Below are 19,597 nucleotides of genomic sequence, written 5' to 3'. Positions count from 1 at the left end.
CCACTATTATCTTTGCTGCAGATGACCAAGTGGCTGCAGTGCAGTGTTTTGATTTTATTTGTACTACGAACAGAAAAATATCTGATTTGCAGAAATTTGACCTGAAATGGACTAGAGTGGCTCATCGTCACCAAAAGCTCAGCCCTGATTGATCTAAGAGCTGTTGATGATCCATCATGCTTAATTTAACCTGACCTGAAGCAAGTTAGGCCTGCAGCATCAGTTGCCATGGCAACATAGCCCTTCAAAAAGCTATCCACTGTTGGGAGACAGAAACTGTGGGGTTAGTTTAAATGGACAGTGTTAAGTTAAAAGTTCATGAGTTTCTTTTCATACTGTAACTTATCAAAACTGTTATGCACCACTTCGTGATGTTGAATAATTACAATCAACCCTGGATGGTTGAACTGATTTTTCTAATTTCAGTCTTTAAATAATGTTTTTCCCCCCTCATTCTGTTGTCAAACTACATACATTAACATGGACGCCCACTGATTTTTTTTCCCCACCTTTTTACTTCTGCCACATAACATTTTGTTGTTTTGATTCACTTCCTTACAGTTTACAAGAAAACAATGTTAAGAAATTCAGCAGTCAAAAGTAATACAAACTCAAACTCCAAAAAAAGCAAAAACAAAAAATATATATTGGTAATGAACAGATATTTGGACACATAGCAGTAAAGAGAATTATGTTATAAAATGCCAAAAGCCTTTAAAAATGGACATTTTGAGGTGGTTTCATGAGAGTAACCCTAATAGTGAGCTTGTGCTGCGGTAACAGCCTCTACTCTTCTGGGAAGGCTTTACACTAGATGTTGGAACATTGCTGTGTGGATTTGATTGAGCATTCGTGAGGTCAGGTACTGATATTGGATGGTCAGTTCTAGATCACTCCAACTCCGCCCAAAGGTATTGGATGGAGCTCCATCACTCCAGTTCCACTGCTCCGCATGGCAATAAGAGCACCTTAAAGGAATTCACTCATTAGAAGCAGATTTTTTTTAGACAGAGTGAATGATGGTAAAGTTTCATACATGACAGAAAGAAAACAGCCTAAATCGCATGGACTCCTACAAGTTTCAGTATGTGTGAGCGGTCATAATGGAGTTTTTTCACAAGAAATTTCTGATGGTGGAAAGTTTAGTACATTGAGGGTTTATTGCTTAGTCCATGTCTAGTGATCAACACAGAATGGTCCATAACATCACTGACAGGTCACTTCATAAACTGTAAGGACAACACCAGTGCAAAACCTGCACTCAAAATAAAGTACATTCAGTGGCTTCCAGGAAAGAATAAAGCAACACGACTGACAGTTGACAGAGCTTCATGGATGTGAGCTGCACCATTCAGGGCGTGCTGAAGTGTTCAGGTGAAGATCCACACCAGGCTCAGTGTTCTCATATGCTGTCCAACTTCTTCAAAACGTAGGGTGCTGCAACAGAGAACAAGCTTCAGGTTAAATGGCAACCCAAACAAGGCATAAAACATTCTGTTTGGCAGGGCTTTGGACTGGACAACGTGTAGAGTACTATTTTTTAATACACATATTTGGGTGGTAATAATACACATATACACAAGTCAGCCATAATGTTAAGTCCACCTTATTGTATCTACACTCTTTGTCCATTTATAGCTCTACTGACCATATAGGAGCACTTTGTAGTTCTACAGTTACAGACTGTAGTCCATCTGTTCCTATGCATACTTTGTTACCCTGTTCTTCAATGGTCAGGAACCCCACAGGACCACCACAGAGCAGGTGTTATTTGGGTTGTGAATCATTCTCAGCACTGCAGTGACTTGGTGGTGGTGTGTTAGTGTGTGTTGCGCTGGTGCGAATGGATCAGACACAGCAGTGCTGCTGGAGTTTTTAAACACCTCAGTGTTGCTGCAGGACTGGTGACTTTACATCTACAAGGTGGACCAACAAGGTAAAGGTGGACAGTGAGTGTTTGAAAACTCCAGCAGCACAACACACACTAACACACAAACAGAGAATGACTCACCACTTAAATAATACTTGCTCTGTGGGGGTCCTGACCACTAAAAAAGAACAGGGTAACAAAGTACGCAGAGAACCAGATGAAATACAGTCTGTAATTGTAGAACTACAAAGTGCTCCTATGTGATCAGTGGAGCTGACAAGGAGGTGGACTTAATGTTATGGCTGAGCTGTGTAAATGTGTAGTATTTATCTGTATTACAATGCTTCTAATCTCATAATTCATGTTTTCCTTACATATCCCATGGTTGTTTGAGTGTTCCCGTTCCACCTTAAATGGTGCATCACTTCACTCTGGCGCCTGCAGGGTTATAACAACAACTGCGGCACCATTTAAGGTGGAACCGTAAAATTCAAGTGATACTCACTGACTCTCAGCAGCGCCACATAGATCAGAAAGTTCCTCACAGAGGAGATCACATCCTCCCTCATCTTCCTCCTCAGCTCCTCCGGGTCCATCTTCGGCCCCAGGCCCTCGATTTTAAACATTTTGTCGGTGTGGATGAAGGATAGAGGTCAGCGGAGCTCAGCGTCTCTCCATTAACCACGCAGAGAAAAACGTGAGCCGCGCAGGGCCCCATTACTGACACCCAGCCGCAGTCCTGACATTTAACGCACAATGTATATCACATTAATCAAAGCAGTGCTTCAGATGGCTATACACATTTTATTGGTAGCACACAGGTCCAATATTATTATATTAGCTCAATATTTTAATACAGCTGGCGTCTTTCTGCACAACGTATCTGCGCATTTTAGTCAGGCGGTATCCGAGGGCTGCAGTCGGAGGGACATGCAGCAGAAAATGCGAATTTTGCAGGAATTATTTTAAAATTTAAACCTAAAAGCGCTTCAAAATCAGGCGGCCGTGCAAAAAAACAGCGAAAGACGCCAGTACTGTTAACCTGAGCTTTATTAAACACGTTGTTTTTTTCTGCTGTGCACTTTTAAACGCAAGTGTGTGTTTGTGGAGTGAGAGTGAGAGAGATGGATGTGGCTGATGTGAGTCATTTGGGCGGCTTGTTGTCCTGCAGTGTCCATCCTCAGGAGCAGAGATGGGGAGCTCCTGCAGTGTTTATGCCCAGCAAACGCAAACGCAGTGATGTGAGCAGCATGAACGGAGGTGGAGAAGGAGAGAACAGGGGGGCTGCAGCTTCACTCCCCACCCAAACCCCAGCCAGGAAGCACAGTGAGTGGAGTGAGGAGCAGGAGTGTGCAGTGCAGGTGCTGAGTTGCATCTGCTGGTTTAGAATCAGTATATTCAGTAAAGTGTGCCTTCAGGTTTTGGGGGAAGATAAAATACTGCTTCCGAACGTAAACAAACAAAACAGTAATGCATTGCTTTATTATATATAGATGTGTTTCCCAAATCTGGTGCTGCAGTAGCTCCTGCTCTGCACACAGAGCAGAGAAACACCAGGAAACCTGCTTTGGGGAAAAAAAAAAACGGAAAAAAGAGCCTTTACCTTGACAGGGTGAAGATATTGTAGTAAGTTGTGGCCACAAATCAATATATTGAGGCCACAAGTTAAGCTTCTCATGGCCATATTCAGTGGTATATAGAACCATGAACACTTTTGCATGATTGAAGAGTTTATTGCATCATGAAATTGTTCTTCATATTGATTATGTTGAAAGTGTGCTGTAGATGGTTCTGTATACAACCTAAAAAAGGGTTCTTCCATTTTTACAGTTTTGACATCATACCTGTAGCAGAACTCTTTTAAAAAAGTTCTATATAGATCCATGTATAGCAGAAAAACACCTGGAAACCTGCTTTGCGAGGAAAACAGAGATCAGAGTTCCTAAGTTGATATGGTGAATATTTTTTAATAAGGTGTGGCCACAAATTAATATATTGAGGCGACGAGTTAAGCTTCTCATGGTCATACAGTTGAACACACTTAAAAAGATGGTTCTTCAAGGTTTTTTGGTAGAGAAAATGATTCTTTGTAAGACCATGAACACTTAAAGAACCCTTTGCATGTTTAGGGTAAGAGCTCTTTAGATTGATTTAAGAATGTGCTTTAGATGGTTTTATACAGAACCTTTTCAAAAAGGTTCTCTACAGCACCAAAAAGGGTTCTTCTATTGTTACAGCCTTGCCATCGTACCTATAGCAGAGCCCTTTTCAATAAGAGTCAATATAGAATCATCTATAGCACTTTTTTGTATGTATAGCACTAACAATTTCATGATGCAACAAACCCTTTAATCATGCAAAGGGTTCCTTGCATGTTCATGGTTCTATATAGAACCATTTCCTTTACTAAAGAACACTTGAAGAACCATCTTTTTTAAGAGTGTATGCAAAAGTTTGGGCATCTTTGGACATTAAAAAGACTTGAATGCCCAATAAAATAAATGTTTTTTTTTTTATTATTTGACCTGAAGACGCCTGTTGTGGGAGATTCCTTAATGAAAAGTAGAAGACTGTTCCAGTTTTTGGGGCAGCTACAGAAGAGGCAATGGGTTAGAAGAAGTTAGAAGTTATAGGCAGTTATATAATGTGTGTTTTATTTATCTCCAATCTGTTAAACTGTGCACTAAAAATTGCATTAATGAGACATTTGTATGTTTTCCTTGTAGAGGACATGTTAACTTATTTTCACTTATATTCATTCTTGTTTTGAGAATTCTGAGCTGTTTGAGATTCGATTGTCAGAGATTTACACCCATGATCTTACAACCTATCACTTATATTTTGCTTACTGCTGTTCTGAATCTTCATAACAGTATTACTTGTGTGTTGTTTTTAGACGGTTTTGTCATGATTGATGGTCACAGAGGGGTTTATTACTCTGAGAGCTGGAAGCCGAATGGGAGCACGCTGTACCTGCCTGTGAGAGGAAGTGTTCTGGCCAATATGGACAAGTACGACCAGATCAGCTTCGAGCAGGGCTGCTTCTGCATCGGCGACGAGGCGGGGAGGTTCCAGCAGAAAGCTCAAGGTATGGTATGTTAATTTGGACAGTATGGACAGCCTAATGATCAGTGGTTCATCAGTGATGGAAAATATCAAATAGTGCACTGTCTGCAGTCTAAGCAGCTGCAATGAAATTCCTAGGGATGCATCAGTCATGAATTTTTATGTCTGATTATGATTTCTTTTTAGCCAAATTGGCTGACGATCTTATCTTCCTTATTTTTTGGGTGATTTTCAAAAGTTTTTCGCCTAAATCTCACAACACAGTGTGGGCCAAATGAACGCAAGAAACACATTTCCAGTACCTTTTAGTTGCCGAAGACACAACATAAATAACATTATTTGCTCTTTAAAGGGTTAAACTGCCATTGTAAATGTATAAATAAAAAATTATTAAATTTAAAAATGATAAAAGCCTTTTTAAAGAGCATGAACTGAATCGATAACAAAAATCAAGTCACTGAAACTATGAAGTGACTGGATTTTTTATTGTTTTGTAAATAAGGTATATATCTTTATAGTACCACCCTTGCGACACCCCTTAAACCACATTGGCCCCTCAAGAACGTCGTGACCCCCCAGGTTAAGAACCTCTGCTTTAAAGGACAGCGGCTAGCAAAGCAAAAGAATACCAAAGTGCTACTTCAGTAACCCTATCTCTGTGTTCAAGCAGGTCAGGCTATCAACTGCTGGAGGTACAGCGAGCAGGACAGGAAGCTTTTTGTCGCACTTTCATACTTCTTCACAAACTGTCAAGTAAGTGCTACGCTAAAAGTGCAAGTGTGCACAAACATAGAGCCCGTTTACACCAGCAGTCTCTCACAAGCAGCATTTCTTGTTGAGCCTGCGAATATTAAACTCAGCTTGTTCTAATTTTCTGGCTCATGATGGTTGATCGTTTTTTTTCGCTAGTCTACATCACCATGGCAACTTACGCTGCAGGCCTAACCTGCTCCAGGGCCGACTAAATCCGGAATTTGAGATACAGATTTCATAAACAGCTCTGGAGCCAATCAAGGCTGGGCTTCTGACCAGTCAGGGACAGCTGTGTGACAGAGTTGGACCCCTCTGGTCCCTTTTGGCCAATTTGGGTCGATTAAAAGCCGTTATTATTCTGATAAGCACTAACACATTGGACGTGGCTACAGTGTTGTTTTTTTTACTGTTATAAATTCTTTGTTTTCTACATATTTAGTTAGATTTCCATTTCCTTCTTTGAAAAACAAGGTTTTCTCATGTTTTATGTGGCTGTTTGTAATGTTATGCTTTCATGCGCACATGAGTATAAATCACAGCCTGAGTCTCTAAATCTGGGTTAACTGAGTAAACTGATAGCCACCGTGGTAAAATGAGATAACCACACCAGTGTTTGATTTTCTGAAACAGAAAGTTCCCCCTGAGCGTTTCATAAATTGAATCCTGATCAGATTTCAACCACATGTTAATCAGGTTTTTATTACACGGAATATATTTGGTAGTCAAATATGTCGCCAGTGAATCAGGTTGAAAGTGCGCAGTATGCAAATTGTCTCATGCCACCACAACCATTTGCCTGCTTTGTTCCTTGTCTCTGTTTTTCGTCCTCTTTTCCGCAAAAGATGGTTGCCGCTATGATAATCGCAACTGTGCACGCTGTTGATTTTTCCCTTAGAGGAGCAATTTGTATGATTTTTGGTTTAAAACATTACAAAATTTGCAAAAATTATCAACAGAATGTAAAGAAATGGCAATTTTAACATTATGTCAAAGACATCTTTGTGACATTGCAGAGATATCTACTAAAGTTAGCATGCTAAACAGCGAGCCCCAGCCTGTCCTGTATCGTAATACCACGTTGTACCTCAAGAGGCGATAATGAGTCACTGTAGCGTCGAGTCTGTCATCAGTCTAACATGGGAGGATGAAGAAGTAGCCGCCCGCTCCCAGCAAGAAACCACAAAGAGAAGAAGTGACATAAATAGAAGCAAAACAAGAGTTAGCATTGGTGCTGCTTTCTACCGCTGCAGCTCTTGGCAAGTAAAGAGATGAAGTTTGATGCTGAACTTGCAACATTTCTTCTAGACTGGTAATTAAACAGGGGAGGAGTGAAGAGGAGGAGGAGAGACTGTGTGGAGTATGAATTTCGCCCTGCCCACTCATGCGGACGTTATAAGGAATGTTTGAGCCCGGATTGCTTGTTAAAAAAACACAGTCCAGGGAGACCAATCAGAACTGAGTTCATTTACATACGTCAGTCTCACAGTAACAGTACAGGAACAGTAACAGTTGAATTGAGTTGGATACTGTGGCGCCCTGCTGTTGACATCCTGTATAAATAAAAATAATGCATGTGTAAAAATAATTTAGTGTTGATGTTTATTACTGTAAGTTTAGCTAAACTTTACTTTTTTTTCTCTGTTCATAAAGGTCTTCCAGGAGGTGCTGAATTCTCTTGAGTGTCTGTGAGAAAGACGGACTGCAGAGTAAACTCAGCACAGCAGAACCATTCAAACTGCGCCGAAGATATATTACAGCTGCACTTTACCACTCCATAGACTACCATTCGTGAAATCTGAGTAAAGGCCAGTTTGAACATAGTATGTTAGTATTTGTATGTAGACCCAATTTGCAGTTTTGTGCTGCTGAATTCAGCCCTATTTGTACAAGCTCTGGTTCACTGGAGCTTCATCATGTAAAAAAAAGACTTCATAGCAAACTTAACACTGAAAACATTCATAGTCAGGGCTGAGTATTGAAATTTAATGTGTTTATGCTCCTTCAGTACTAATATATGTCCCTCAGTACCAATTTCTAAATTTTTCAGTAATTTCACTGGCCAACAAGCTTGCTTGTTCCAAAATCTGGCCTTCTGATTGGCTTGCTTAAGTACATTCCCTATGCATGCTTGTAATTTCAGCGCTTCTTGATTAGCCTGCAGTCCATTATGGTCAGTAAATATGCCCACTTACACCCACCCTCATTTCTGGTTTAAGGGCAATCCCACTGATTTTTCAGAATTGCTGCATTATAGAAATGGTTGATGTAAACAAAATCATTGAGAGTGGTTTGGTGTGAAACACTAAATTTTGAGTCAGAATTGTTCACAGTGATAGTGACAGGAACCAGACGTCCACCTCTAAAAGCTCCCTCACAGAAAGTTATTACATGAAATGGTTATAAATACACTGCTTGATATATATATATATATATATCTATATATATATATATATATATAGATAGATATATATATATAGATATATATATATAGATATATATATATATATAGATATATATATAGATATATATCAAGCAGTGTATTTATAACCATTTCATGTAATAACTTTCTGTGAGGGAGCTTTTAGAGGTGGACGTCTGGTTCCTGTATAGATAGATAGATAGATAGATAACAGTTACCAGGTTTTGACCTAAAACTTATCTAATTTGTAGTGACAAATTTGACGAAAAACCTCAAAAAAAAATAATTTTAACATCATCAACATTCTGTATAAAACTCAGAAGATATGTGTAGGTTCACTGTTGGTTTTGGATAGTAAATAAAATGTCTATATTTGTGTTGTATTCATGGCGACCCCTGGTTACTATCACCACCATGATAAAGAAATCTGAACCATTTCACACCAAACCACTCTGAATCACTCTGTTAACATCTCAAACACTGAATTATTAATACATTTTGAAATGGTTTAATTTACATTTAACCCCACACACACACACACAGTCAGTCTATGTATGAGTATTAAAAAGGTTTACCTTACACGGTCCTGTTCATTATTCAGATGTGCCAAACAGTTGCACATGAATAAATGTGCTGCCTTTCAGTTTGCTGCTTTTGGCTTGAATTGAGTTAACATGACACGTTTTATTAATGTGCAGCTGTTTCACACATTTGAATCATGCAAAATCATAATCAGTGAGTATATTTAGCTAACACCACATGCATGCTGTGGGATTTGCCACAGTATCTCACAGCTGTGCATAAACTGTTTGATTTGTGGTGCCTTTATTCGTCCAGCTTTAGAATGCATCGCGGCCTGATCCTACACTGCTACATCTGTTAGTAAATCCATGCTGGCTGTATCCAGTCTTACTCAGCCAGGCCACGCTCACGGATGCCCCTCCATATCCTCCTCCCTGCTGTTTGCTTGGGAGCTAGAGAGTTTGTGCCAAAGCTTTTCAGCTCTGGCTTTGAGGATTCTGTGCGTTGCATGTTTGCTCTGGTCTAATGCACCTGATTCAGCTCATCAGGTGATTCTAAAACTGTTCATGAGGTGAGTTGGGTACGTTTGATGGGGGGAAAGATGTGCAGTGCGGAGAAACATGAAGTTTGAGTTTTTCCTGTATGTAGAATAGTTGCATAATGTGTTATGTTTCTGTTATGTCATGTTATATTTTGTTTGTGCCTTGTAAACATGGCTTTAAAGGGGAACACCTGATAATTAAGATGTAAACTGTCATTCAGAGAGGTTTGGTGTGAAGTGCTCTGTCAGAAACTTACCGAATCAGGGTAGTTCACAGTGGTGGTGACAGGAACCAGATGTCTGAAGCCTTTATAAGCTCCCTTACTGTAAGTTATTACAAAAAAGTGGTTATGAATACACCTGCTTGACATGTCTGAGACCTTTTTTAATGACAGTTTTGGCCAAATTTTAAAAACATGTTCACGGCGGAGGGTTACATGAAGGGCACTGTGAGCCAAAACAGTCCCCACAGAAAACCAGATTTTTCTGATTTTCCACTGTTTTACCATGTGACATAATTTTCAGAGGGTTTTAGCCTAAAATTTAGTATTTATTTAATCCATTCATGGCTGAACATTCCATATATAACTCAGAAGACACGTGTAGGTTCTCTGTTGGTTTTGGATAGTAAATAAAATGTCTATATTTGTGTTGTAGTCATGGCGACCCCTGGTTCCTATCACCACCACTGTGAAGAAATCTGAACCATTTCACACCAAACCACTCTGAATTACTCTGTTTACATCTCACACACTAAATTATGCAGAAATTTGGCCACATCATTTGAATTTGTGTTCAGTTTCAACAAGAAGGTTGTGATTTTGTTGTTTGAGACAGTTTAATCAAGAATGCAGCCATATAGGAATTGTGAGCCAATGCGATTATCCAGTATTTGTCCAATGCTTACCAATGCAAATCCTTATTCTGATACATAAACATCTCCACAATGTAGCTCTACTTGAAATAACATAACAGAAGTATATAACATTTATTAATAGGGGGTTAAAAATGCAGTGAAATGATCAAAGTGCAGATATTTTAGTGCCCACATCATCTAAACATTCTGATTTTCAGGAATCCAAAAAAAGACCATACTGTGCAAAAGTCTGAGGCACCTAAGCACATTATTGAAATCCGTTTAGTTTGGCAGTAAGTGCAACACCATATATCAGAATGGATGCAAATAAGCATGAATACAATAAAACATAACGCAAAGTCATATTTTTGTCTTGTGAGCTAATTTGAAGAACAAAGTTAGGTTCCAGATTTCTCCTGGATGCCTCCAGCTATCACACAGATGTGTTACATCACCTGAGCATTTGTTTTACCATAATGAACTATTGAGTAGCCAAAACAGGTATTGGATGATACCTACAAGTAATACTGGGCTTCATTGAGATGAGGGCAGGACATTGACACTACTACCATATAAATCACTACTTACTGTATTAATGCTGTTTGTATTGATGCTGACATTAGTGTTTTTCAGAGCAAATAAACACTCACTGACCGGAAAAAACACTTTTTTTTTTTTTTCTTTTTTTTTTTAAAAATACTAATTTTCTTAGGTGCCTAAAACCTTTGCACAGTACTGCACACAATCAAATATCGGTTTAAAATATTGGTCAAATCTAAACGTGTGTCCGAGGCCGATACTCTTTTTTTTTTCTTCAAGTGAATATCTGCTAAGGCCGATATATAACTGTCATCACAGATTAAAGTCAGTGATTGGCTGATGAGTGTCTTTGCTAGTTAAACAGAAATGAGTATATTTTGAGCTGCAACAGCAGAATTGATACACTGTGTATCCAAAAGTCTGTAGACACCAGCGTTTCTTCTGAAATGAAGGGTGTTAATAGTGAGTTTGTGCTGCAGTAACGGCCTCTACTCTTCTGGGAAGGCTTTATACTAGATGTTGGAACATTGCTGTGAGGATTTTCTTGAGCATTAGTGAGGGTCGGGTACTGACAGCTTTTCTATGGAGATTATATAAGCTGTTTCTGCGTCTTAAAGCAACTAAATTCACTAATTAGTAGAGGCTCTCTGGATGCATTTGGATATATAGTGTAGATCACACTGTCTTGTTCCTCCCTGTGATTTTAATTATATAATCATCAGTCAGGTGGAGTGTGGGCTTTGGAGAAAAGTTGAGGATGACAGTACACCACATTGAGCCATCCCTGCTTTTTATTTTAGGTTTTTGTTTACAATTGTGCTCATTTCCTTCTGCTCTCTTGATTGAGGCTTGTCATCAAGTGGTATTAGGGTCCGTTTGTAAAAACTGACCCCAGATATCCCTCCCTCTGTCTCCAGCTAGGTTGCAAAGGGAATGAGATGAAGAGGAATCCTTTAACATTTCAGTTCTGCACCTGAGAGAGACCAAATATTATATTCATATGAAAAAATGAAAACTGAAAATCTGTATTTGGGATGTTGAGAATGCTCATTTGTGAGCTTTGTACGATTTTCTTTATTTTGATGTACTGCACTGTTTTAATCTGATGAGTTTTGAAAATATCCGTTGTTTTTATGTTTGTTTTTATACATGTTTAATAAAATACGTATTGATATGAATTTGGTTCGAATATATATATGTCTTTTACTTTGTCTTTATTGTGTTCACTTTGCCATTGGTGCATGGCCACTTGGAGGATATATGAGGAATTCAAGACTAGTAAGAACTTGTTGGATGTGTTTTGTGTCCTAAACGGTTGGTAATATGCAGCCCAAAGCCTTAAACTGTTTAATGCTTTCAGTTTGTTTTAGGTAGCTCAGTTTAATCCCTGAAACTCTAACGATCTCTGTATGCACACAAATCACCATTCACCTTATATGATCACTTGAAATAAGTAAAATCAATAGAAATATGTTGAGTAGTCTTGCATATCGTCACTGTCCAACACAACTCAAAAAGATGATGCTTCAAGTGTTCTTTAGTAAAGAAAATGGCTCTATACAGAACCATGAACGCTGAAAGAGCATTTTGCATGATTAAAGGGTTCTTTGCATCATGAAAGGGTTCTTTAGATTGATGGAGAGTGTGATTTCTATATAGAACATTCAGTATTATGGGTTCTATATAGCACCAAAAAGGGTTCTTCTATTGTTACAATGTCCAGCTTGTTACAGTAGAAAAACCCCTTTTGGTGCTGTATAGAACCCTTTTCAAAAAGGCACTATATAGAACCATCTACAGCACATTCTCCATCAGTCTGAAGAACACTTTCATGATGCACAGAACACTTCAATCATGCAAAGGGTTCTTTGAGTGTCCATGGTTCTATATAGAACCATTTTCTTTACTAAAGAATGCTTGAAGAACCATCTTTTTAAGGGTGAAAGAAAATCAAGTCCCAAATCAATCTCCAAGTTCTTTACTTTTAATGTAAGTTAATGTAAAAAGATTTAATTCCAAGCAAATTTGGAGTGTTTTGGTTGATACATTCATTATGACATTTGCAAACATTGTAAAGGACAGCTGCTGTATTAAAATTATGTAGAAAAGTAAAATTCGGCAAATATACACTGCTAGAAATAAAGGTTCTGTGCAGGTACATTTTTTATTCAATAAGGTACAAACAATGTAATGTGCCCTCAAAGGTACAACAGTGGTTTTAAGGTCCAATAAGTTTTTCCAGGTGAGAAGGTCATATTTGTACCTTTTCATAACTTAATATTTCAAAACAGAACAATAAAATAAAAAGCCTGGAGAGAGACGGGGTGTGTGGAGTCAGTACAGCTTAGGAAATATAATTTCAATGGATTTTGATACTATTATGTTCCCTGACTAAAGGTATGGAGATTTACCCTTGGGGGTTCCACCCCACTGACAAGAGGGGTACTGCTCCAGTTTAGTACCTTTATTTCTGAGAGTGTGCAGATACATATTTTTCTCTAGACAGGAACAGTATATTACCTACTTATGTAAATTGAAAGGGCATGTTATGCAAAGTCAGCCTGCAATCAGAAAAGACCCCCTTTTTTTTACCTTGTTGGTTAATTACCTGGTCATATTAAGCACAATCATTTAAAAGACACTGTTCCTGTTTTCCCTGTGATGTACATCAACATGTAGCCCCACCTCTAAAACATCTACTGATTTTCATTGTCATTATGTACGGAATATTTCGGGAGGTGTTTGCACAGCAGCTGCTTAGGAGCCCATTTATTTTGAATTTGCTCAGGAGCGCCCTCTAGCATCACTGGATAAACCAAGAAGATGTTAGTTGCAGTTCTCCTCATTAGAAATCCTGTGGCAACAGTGTTATTGGTTTAATTTGCATATCATGAAAGTTAACCTGAAGGGAATTTTTTATTTTCACTCTGAAAGGTTGTGATTATCGCAATAGACTCTTCTGAAATGAATGCATTATTGCTTGCAAGATTTTGCTAGCAAACCACTTGATGCAGTATCATATGTAGGAGCCCAATCATGATTATTTTATATGCAAGTATGAACATATTAGAATAGAATATAAGTCAGAACCTTTAGCCAGGTGTGCTTGCACACAGAGGAATGAGACCTCCGCATTTAACCCATCCATGCAGTGAAACACCACATACATGCACCATGTGAACACACACACTAGGGGGCAGTGAGCACACTTGCCCAGAACAGTAAGCAGCCCTACCCATGGCGCCTGGGGAGCAGCTGGGGGTTAGGTGCCTTGCTCAAGGGTACTTCAGTCACGTACTGTTGGCTAAGGGGATCGAACTGGCAACCTTCCGGTCACTAGGCTGGTTCCCTAACCTCCGCCCCACGACTGCCCCAGCTTTATTTTATTATTATTACTTTATTTTGATCAGGAAACATGATAGAACATCTTTTGATTCATTACGCTTTTGACAAACACTGTTTCAAAAAAAGAAACACACTCATGGCACTCAGTTGGCTCAGGGGGTCCCTAATCTGCTTCCGCTTAAGGCAGGAACTTATGGCCCTGGCTGGTAGAATCCTCTCTTCAGTCTAAACTCAGAGAAGGTGAATGAATGTCATTCTTTGCCAAAGTTGCTAGTGGGAATATCAAAAAGTTGTTAAAGGCACCTTTAATGGGTGAGATTGAAATTTGTTCTATAAATGAACTCGTTTTGATTTAACACAGAGTTAATGATGGTAATGACAAAAATTACTTCAGAGCCATTAGACGCAATTAGCCATGCTTCCAGGCCCGTGGATGGGGATCCATAAATTGAGACGGTAATTTTCTCACAGCTGTCAGTGGAAGATGAAGTGCACTGGTTTCTGAAATGTGCAAATGCTCCTGGGTCATTAGCATACTGTACATAACCAACATGAGACTTACAGCTTTTTTTAATTTATTTATTTTCCAAATTAAATTAGTCCTCGGCTTGAACAATGTGCATTAATAGGGTTTAATGAAATATTGCACTTTTTCCCTGTTTGCACACCTTTGACGCTCAAGTGCAAACTTGAATTTAGTGGTTTGTTGTAACTGTAATTCTGATAAGCGTGCACTAGATGGCAGTAGAAGACAGTTCATTTTCAAGGCACTGATTGAAAATTAATTTAAAAGTCATACTGAAGTACTGAAGTGGGACAGTATGCACTGCTTATCATCACTGGTCACTTATAATGACCTCTAATAGCCTTCCTTTTGCAATTTAAATTTGTTCAACAGGCCTGTGCTGCAATATTAAATATTATTTAATATTCTCTTCGAATGGAGATCAGCCAAGACATGGTCAGCATCTGAAGTCTGCTTCATTAATTTTGCACTGAAGCTATGAGGCTAATGTAGCTAATAGGTAGTGTAAGCTTATAGCCAACAATTGTTGAACTATCTGCATACTTAAACTGTTACTTATCACACATAGACTTGCTCATGTGCTTTCTGACACCATATGACATACTGCAGTCATGTGTATATACAAGGACAAGGACAAAATCAGGATTTAGCATGTTTGCTATGACTGTTTTCAGCCATGGAACATGCTGTGTCTATGTTTATAGCTAACAGTGTGTGATACAGTGTCGGAAGCCACATAATCAAGTCTGTTAGATATTACAGAACAACTCCACACGCTTTGAGGAGAATATATGATGATTGAAGCATGTAGTTAGCACCATGCTAATCTGGCAGCTGTAAGCTTTCAGTACTTATTAGCTACATTGCTAAAACTAAAGAAGTGAACTTCAGACACCAAGCATGTCTTGGCTGATCGAATACATTTGATTGATTTTGATTGATTCATTCATTTGGCTGAGCCATTGGTTTAAGACAGAGCAGAGAAATCAGCTTTGCTGTGGGGCAGGGCAGAGCAGAGCACCATGCATTTCTTGCTGGTCTGGTGCTGGTTTAGCTTGACGCTTGACCAGACTACCAGCTTACGAAATACAACATGCACTGGTTTTTGTAGCAGGGAAGGAAAAGGCTTTTTTGAAGCTGCTAGTTCTCTCTCTGTTGCAGTGCAGGCTGCAGTGAGCACACTTCATTAAAGACTGCTGACACCTCCCTGCCTCCTGTGAAGAGAGGGGATTGGCCTTCCTCTCGAAATCTCTCTCTCTCTCTTTCCTTCTAAATCAACACCACTATCCACCTGACCACATAGTGGTCTTCTCTCTCCATGGGCTTCTGACTGAGGCTGAGGTTGAGATGGCTGGTGCTGATAATGAAGGTGTGTTAATAGACCACTGAAGTTGTGTCTGTCAGCTTTCTGTAATGAGTGTCACGTCCATAATACTAAGTCCAGGTCTAGGCTGGTTTTCTTTATAATGAAACAAATGTGATTTTTGAAAATTGCCTCCATCACATCTTGACCCAGTACATTCTGTCCCAAGCAGGAGGAGAACAGGGCACAACCTAACACATTTTGTTTTTTGTGGAATAATTGTAAAACTATATAGTTGGAATAATCATGTTTTTTATACAAGCAACATATACAGCTCTTCTACAAAGAAACAGTTGAACTTTGTTTTCAGCTCCTACTATTCATGTACAGTTCCACCAGAAATGAGAAGTACAGTGTTACAGTTTAACCCATGGGTGGGTTCACTGTAACAGACAGAGGGTCAGTTTAACACCTGCTAGAAAGGTCTGATAAATCAGTGCAAAAAAAAAAAAAAGTTAATTCAATATAATTCTATGTTGTAAGTAACAAGTTTATTTCCCAACCGTACTGCATTATATATTATCATCTATAAGACAGACAGACAGATCAACTGTTAGATAAACACATATCAATTTATATATGAACACTGACATGAGACTGTGTGCCAGCAAATAAAAACATCACACATCAGTAAAACAAGAAACACTGTTTCTGAATAACTAAAGTTTTACCAACTGTTAATGTCAGTTTAAATTAATATACATATTTAAAACAATAATACCAACATCTGAAAGATACTAAGAAAGTAGAAGAAATTCCCTGTTTGTAGATGTTTCTCTTTTTGATCTTAAAGTCTGTGCAATCATTTGGAACAGAAAGATCAAATTTACTGTATTTACTAAAGGTGGTTTAATTGTAATGCTGTGTAAGAACTAACCCCACAGTATGGAGGCTGTACTTAAGCCCAGCTAGTACTTGCTGTGAGCTTGTCAGCCGCTTCAAAACAGTGCTGCGTTGTTGGAAACAAGATGATAACTAAAGTAAAATAAGGTTGGATTTATTGTTGTCAGTAACGGAAAAATACTTTTTTTGAAAAAAATGACTTACATGCTCTGAAAACACTCTTTGGCACAGATCTCTTTAAAACGCTGACCAATCGCTCTGAATTTTGGTGGGAGACTGCAGCTAAGAAATGTGGTAATGTGGCCATGTCACTGGATCCTCTGAATTACGAGGTTCTCAATGAGTGGTGAAATGAAATGTGAACTTTACTACATGTGAGCTAATGCTGCTGTGCTGGTTTGGTCCAGGGTGATAATTAGATTGCTTTGGCAATAGTGGAGTTCATTAAGTGTAGCTGGTGTTATTATACAACTGGTGTCAATGAGTGCATTTACATTCAGTCAATACTCCGCTTGTAATTGGATTTCTACCATTATCTGATTATTCAAGTGGTCATGTAAACAGCATACTCTGATTTCTTAGATCAGAGTAAGGTCTAGAAATCCAATGAAGAAATCCAATAAAGAGAGCTGGATTTTAGATCAGTAATTTTCAGTGCATGTAAACTCTTATTCTGAATTCTTTCGGGTTTCTCAATCTGGACATGTGCAAAACAGGCTGTGGTACCAGAAATAAGCAAGTAGTGTTGCCGCAAGATGCAGCAAAACACTTTTGGCATGACGCTAAAACTAAATACATGCTTGATGAAATGAAGAATTTAAATATTGGGTAACACTTTCTATGAATGTCACCTTTGTAAGCATCTATAAACACATTTATAACATGTTATAATGTATTCATAAGGCATTATAAACATGGTTATAAATATTTATAAAAAAAGAATTATACTAAATTACATTTTATAGCCATGTTAATTATATATTATGAATTGTTAAAATAATGCATATTAAATAGTGTTAATAACATGTTATAATGTCAGTGCCAAAGAAGTCAGTCCCAGCTTGGAGAGCATAAAGTAAAGACAAATACCAAGCTAACGGTGGTGTACATTCACTTTCCCACACTGGGTAAAACACTGATGGCAGCACTAGTTTAAACTCTGACATTTGAAGCCTGTAATGTGCTTTACTGTGTGTGTTTTAGTGTTTCAGTAAATCCTTCAGTAAATACTCCAACTTGAAGCCTCACTCTTAACACTGGAGGTGGCTTTAGTACAGTATGCTTCACTTTACTTAGAGTGGATAAATACAACTTATGAGCTCTTATAATTTGTTATGATCAGTACTAATAATTATGTTAACAATTCATAATGCATAATAAACATGGCTATAACATATAATGAATTTTTATAAATATTTATAGCTATGTTTATAATATCTTATGAATGCATTATAACATGTTATGAATGTGTTTATAGATGCTTACAAAGGTGACATTCATAGAAAGTGTTACCAAATATTGTTGTGTGGCGCAATGTTTAAAAAAAAAGCAAGAAGTTTGAATTTTACGTTACATTTTTGTCATGTCTTCTTCTGTGAGTATTGGCTGGTTGCTAAGCAGAAATCTAATTACTGTCTGACTCATTTAGACCCAGAGTTTCCCTATTATCTGATTACTTAAGAGCATGTAAACGTGTTGATCGGATAGCTGACAAAATCTGATTTTCTGCATTTATCGGATTATTAAGTGCATGTAAATGCCCTCAGTGTTTAATAGTCTACTTACTTTCATTTGACATCATTTCAATGTGGAGGAATGTTAGCTTGCTCTTAGTATGGATGCAGCAATGTTCATATTTCAACTCCTTAACGACCTCATAATTCAGTGGAGAAGGACGACTTGTTTAAACCCAACCTGAAATTAGAAAGGACCTTTTTATCATGCTAGTTCATGTCCTTGGTCACATTAATCCTCTGGGGTCATTAAACTTGCCTGCACATCAAATTCAGTGTTTCTATGTCTGTTTCTGTATCTTTGTGATAATCCAGAACAGAAATACAGTTCAAACATTTCCTGCATCTGTAGAGTCGCCCTCTCCATTACATCTTATCACCAGATCATATGTGACGCTGAAATTATGAGGCTATGAAGAGGGGCTGAGATACACGTCATCTGCCTCTCGCCATGTGGAACTGGTGGATTTGTGTGTCCGTCTATATTTTGTGTGAAACTGACCAATGGACAATCTCTAAGGACTGACCCATCACGCCGGAAACCCTTCATTCTTCATTCAGTCCACATTGGAGAATGTGAAATCGCATGCAGAGAGTTTACAGCTGCTGAAGTTGCTGCAGTGGTTTTGGAAAGTAAGATGAAGATAACGGAGCATTTTGATATGAAACATACGAGTATCATGTTATATGTAAGTGCCACACCACAGGATGTCTGTAATGGTTCTGACTGACCTGCAGGGGATAAGAAATCTCAGTATGAATGACTGAGATGGGAGGTCGTATCAATCCGATATTAGTCCAAAATATATCAACAAAATGACGATTAGTACAATTTACTCAATTCATTTAAGTGTATACAACAATAAACATATGTTTTATTCATACTCAGTTCAGGGAATTATTTATGGTCAAATGATTTGAGTTATTTAACATAAACCAAAAACCTTATTATCTCAAAATATTGACTTAATACCTTGCAATTATGGTTTATATATTAGTTTGTTAAATCAAGAAACAAATAAGGAGGAAAACAGGCTTTTTTCTCCTCTACATGGCAGGAAATTACTTCATATTTGATGTAATTTAATCCCTTTTCCACATAATATGATTGTTTTCACACATGACTATTTCTGTGGTTTGTGTCAGAGAAACCATATATTGAGTGTATTTGAGATTACTTCACATGGCTTTAGGCCTCTGTGCGATGATTTAGGTAGTTA

At 38.2% G+C, this 19,597-nt stretch overlaps 2 protein-coding genes across 3 annotated transcripts; one reads left to right on the top strand and one right to left on the bottom strand.

The window, feature by feature from the left end:
• Positions 1-1,136: 1,136 nt before the first annotated feature.
• Positions 1,137-2,586, bottom strand: tomm5 (translocase of outer mitochondrial membrane 5 homolog (yeast)). The gene is made up of 2 exons (XM_036569249.1): positions 2,376-2,586; positions 1,137-1,437 (listed from the first exon to the last, which is right to left on the bottom strand). Exons 1-2 carry the CDS (start codon positions 2,494-2,496, stop codon positions 1,403-1,405), a joined length of 156 nt encoding a protein of 51 aa, XP_036425142.1. The 5' UTR covers positions 2,497-2,586; the 3' UTR covers positions 1,137-1,402.
• A 212-nt stretch (positions 2,587-2,798) lies between these two features.
• Positions 2,799-7,991, top strand: si:dkey-109l4.3 (uncharacterized protein LOC559137 homolog). Of its 2 annotated transcripts, XM_036567905.1 has the most exons (4): positions 2,799-3,196; positions 4,767-4,958; positions 5,607-5,689; positions 7,340-7,991. In XM_036567905.1, the coding sequence occupies exons 1-4, from the start codon at positions 2,995-2,997 to the stop codon at positions 7,376-7,378; spliced, it is 516 nt and encodes a 171-aa protein (XP_036423798.1). In that variant the 5' UTR covers positions 2,799-2,994; the 3' UTR covers positions 7,379-7,991. The 2 variants fall into 2 exon arrangements, with proteins under 2 accessions (XP_036423798.1, XP_036423799.1); XM_036567906.1 differs by lacking the exon at positions 5,607-5,689 and having other exon boundaries at positions 7,340-7,392.
• The last annotated feature ends 11,606 nt before the right edge of the window (positions 7,992-19,597 follow it).

The sequence above is a fragment of the Colossoma macropomum genome, unplaced genomic scaffold, assembly GCF_904425465.1.
Source record: "Colossoma macropomum unplaced genomic scaffold, Colossoma_macropomum, whole genome shotgun sequence".
Taxonomy (NCBI): domain Eukaryota; kingdom Metazoa; phylum Chordata; class Actinopteri; order Characiformes; family Serrasalmidae; genus Colossoma; species Colossoma macropomum.
Note: the sequence above shows the minus strand (reverse complement) of the source record. Positions and strands in the feature narration are given on the sequence as shown.